The sequence below is a fragment of the Antrostomus carolinensis genome, unplaced genomic scaffold, assembly GCF_000700745.2.
Source record: "Antrostomus carolinensis isolate BGI_N321 unplaced genomic scaffold, ASM70074v2 scaffold2632, whole genome shotgun sequence".
Lineage (NCBI taxonomy): Eukaryota > Metazoa > Chordata > Aves > Caprimulgiformes > Caprimulgidae > Antrostomus > Antrostomus carolinensis.
The window spans coordinates 32,233-35,213 of record NW_010300047.1 but is presented as its reverse complement, the minus strand read 5'-3'; the positions used below and the strand labels follow the sequence as shown (position 1 = coordinate 35,213).

Here is a 2,981-nt window from a genome sequence, read left to right as displayed (position 1 = left end):
CCCCCCCCACCTAAAAAACAAGTAACAGCAGCTCTGCCCAAGAGCAGAAGACAATGCTAAATCGCAATTCCCTCCCTCTGCCCTTTGTTACTCTCAGACTGAAACAGCCTCAAACTCCATCAAAATATAAAGGAGACTGAAAAGGAAAAGAAGCTGAACTCCACTTTGGTGTGACTCATCTCTCTGATTCACACCACTTCTTTCTCCTCTAAAGCAGGCTTCCAGTGGAGATGACCTGCAAATAAAGCCCTCCTGCTTTGGGACAGTACTTCAGTACTTCACAAACCTCAAAAGCAAGCAATTCTCCTTCTAGAAGCCATCACAGAGTTTAAGGGTTTTTTTCCATAAAAGGGTATGTATTTAGGAGATTAACCTCACACAGCCATCATTTCTTTCTACCTCAGGTTATAATGAATATATACATATACACTGGTAAAGCAGTAGGTGTTGCAGGTCAGAGGACAAGAGATCTGGACTTCACCTGATCTAGGCACATGCAGGATGTACCCAGGACAGGGAGCAGAAGACAGTACTAATATCCCCTCTCATCAGCACCCCCAGTTCAGGTCCATACACACTCTAACCCTCCCACCCAGTCTGCAGCTGCCCCCGTAGACCCATAACTCCACAACCCATGGGATGCCTCGCTGCTTTGAACATCTGCCTCATCCTATCTCTGCCATGCTGATCTGCTCCTCTTCCCTTTCCTTTCTGTGGTGTCAGGCAGGAAAAGCCCACAGGCTGAGCGCAGAAGAGAGGGAGCAGCTGCTGCCAAACCTGAGAGCTGTGGGGTGGAACGAGGTGGAAGGCAGAGATGCCATCTTCAAAGAGTTCCACTTCAAGGACTTCAACCGGGTATGAGGATTGGTGGTATAGAGTTTTACAATGCAGGAGACCTGGTTTGCAGAGCAGGGAGTCCCATCTGCAAGGCTCAGCCAAAGAAAACCTGGTATGAGGATTGGTGGTATAGAGTTTTACAACGCAGGAGACCAAGAAAACCCTCTGTGTTTCTCCTGAAATGTAATAGCTGAGCAAGATAACCTGCCCAAGACACCAAAGTGCTTGACCCAGCACATGGTTTGTCTGGCAAAAGCTCCCCAAAAAGAGGAAAACCCATAGAAAACCCCAAAGATATAGAACATCCCAGGCCTTGCATTTGGTTGTGTTACTTCAAAACACGTGGTGTAAAATTAATAGCAATAAGGTGAAAAACAATGTATCACAGGGTAAGTGGTTCAGAGCTAACTTTTCTTCTTGCTCCACTGGGCAGGCCTTTGGCTTCATGACCAGAGTGGCTCTACAGGCAGAAAAACTGGATCACCACCCTGAATGGTTCAATGTGTACAATAAGGTAAGAAAGACGGGTGGTGGGAGTAACCAGAGCTCTTCAGGGAACACATCCCTTTTCTAAGGCATAAAATCCCAGCAACAAGTGCTTTTAAGATCAGTGGGACCTCTTTCCTCAGAGGCTATTCCTTTGGCATATCACAGCCAGCCTACAGCTATCACCTACAGACCCTTTCCTCCCCCTTTTTTTTATTTCTGTCCAGCTACCAGTACCAGTAGCTACCAGTAGGCTGGCACCAGAGCTGCTTTTTAAAATCAGTTTCAGAAGCAGCAGCAAGGAGAACATCTTCTGGAGACAGAGTGAGTTGAAAAGCAGGCAAAGCTGGCTGCTGTGACCAAGGGAGGGGTGGCAGTGACAGCTTGTGGCCAGGACAAGCTGCAAAAGGAAGAAAACCAGGCAAAATGCCAGCCCACCTCTCCCACCCCTGGAAATTTTGCTAGTAAGTCTGGAGAAAGTATAATAGTGCTACCTGCCTCATCAGATGTAAACTGTCTGCAGCACTGGGGGAAACCGTTCCTGCTCTTTCTGCCAGCAACACTTGGTCGGTCTGTCTGTCTGGTTTAGGTTCACATCACCTTGAGCACCCATGAGTGTGGAGGCTTATCAGAGCGAGACATCAACTTGGCCAGCTTCATCGAGCAGGTTGCAGCTTCTCTCTCCTGACTAGAGAGAGACAGATGAAGCAAAAAATCAACTTTGCCACTGCCACAACCCACATTTCGCCTGGACAGCTGCATCTAGACCCTTCTCCCACTTCCAAGCTAGTTCCTGGATCCAGACTGCCTAACGCCATGCCAAACTCCCCACCACAGCTCAGAGGGATGGAGGCACTTCTTGGGCACCATGCTTATATCCATCTCTGACCTTACCCCTTCCATTCTTAAACCCTTTGTTAGCTGTGCCCTACCAGCCCACAAACTGCTGAGCCTCTGGGGCTTTCAGCAGACGTGTTCTGTTACAGTCTTTCCAGAGCCTGCCCCCACCCAGCCACTATGTCATTGCTTCTTACCTACTGGAATATGCTTTCTACCTAAAACGTGGTACGTGAACCCTTTGGTTTCCCTGTAACACACAGCAACTGCTTTGTGCAATTTGGTTATGACTGTAAACTCTCTCTAGCAGTATTATAAGCAGGCACGTAATCTCACCCCTATTGTAACTGGCATTTAGTAGGATACCAACTGAAAGTGTTTACAATAAAGGTCTTTGTTAACCTGATGTCAGTTTGGAAGGAGGCCTCACTGTCAAAATTACACCATCAGGTTTTCCCCCAAGGCAGGTACTGGCCCCACTGCTCTCAAGAAGGTGCTTCTGCCCTGGAAAAGCTTCATGATGAAGCAACACGGAGAAACGGCACATGCCTTCACAGGCCTGTGCCTCAAAGTAAACGGGGTCTGAAAGAGAATGAGATTATCAAAGCCAGAGCAGGTCAGATAAAAACTGCCTGTGCTAAAATTAGAAGTGTGCCATAGCCAAGGCACAAACACAAGGAAGGCACAAATACAGGGAATGCACAACCCAAAGGCACAAAAGCAGCAAGAGCAATGGGCTAGGTGCTTCTTACAGTGGGATACCTCCCAAAAGAGGTTGCCTGTGGATTTGGTGGTAGAAGATCTACAGTCCAGTAACACAG

General features: G+C 47.8%; 1 protein-coding gene across 1 annotated transcript in view; it reads left to right on the top strand.

Moving 5' to 3' along the window:
• The window catches only part of LOC104521087 (pterin-4-alpha-carbinolamine dehydratase), a gene marked incomplete at its 5' end in the record, with an annotated part of 4,332 nt that extends 2,321 nt beyond the window's left edge, over window positions 1–2,011 (top strand). The window contains 3 exons of the mRNA XM_010162980.2: window positions 724–855; window positions 1,271–1,351; window positions 1,913–2,011. Of these exons, the coding sequence (XP_010161282.2) occupies window positions 724–855; window positions 1,271–1,351; window positions 1,913–2,011 (312 nt within the window). The remainder of the gene's footprint in view (window positions 1–723; window positions 856–1,270; window positions 1,352–1,912) is intronic.
• Between the last annotated feature and the right edge of the window lie 970 nt (window positions 2,012–2,981).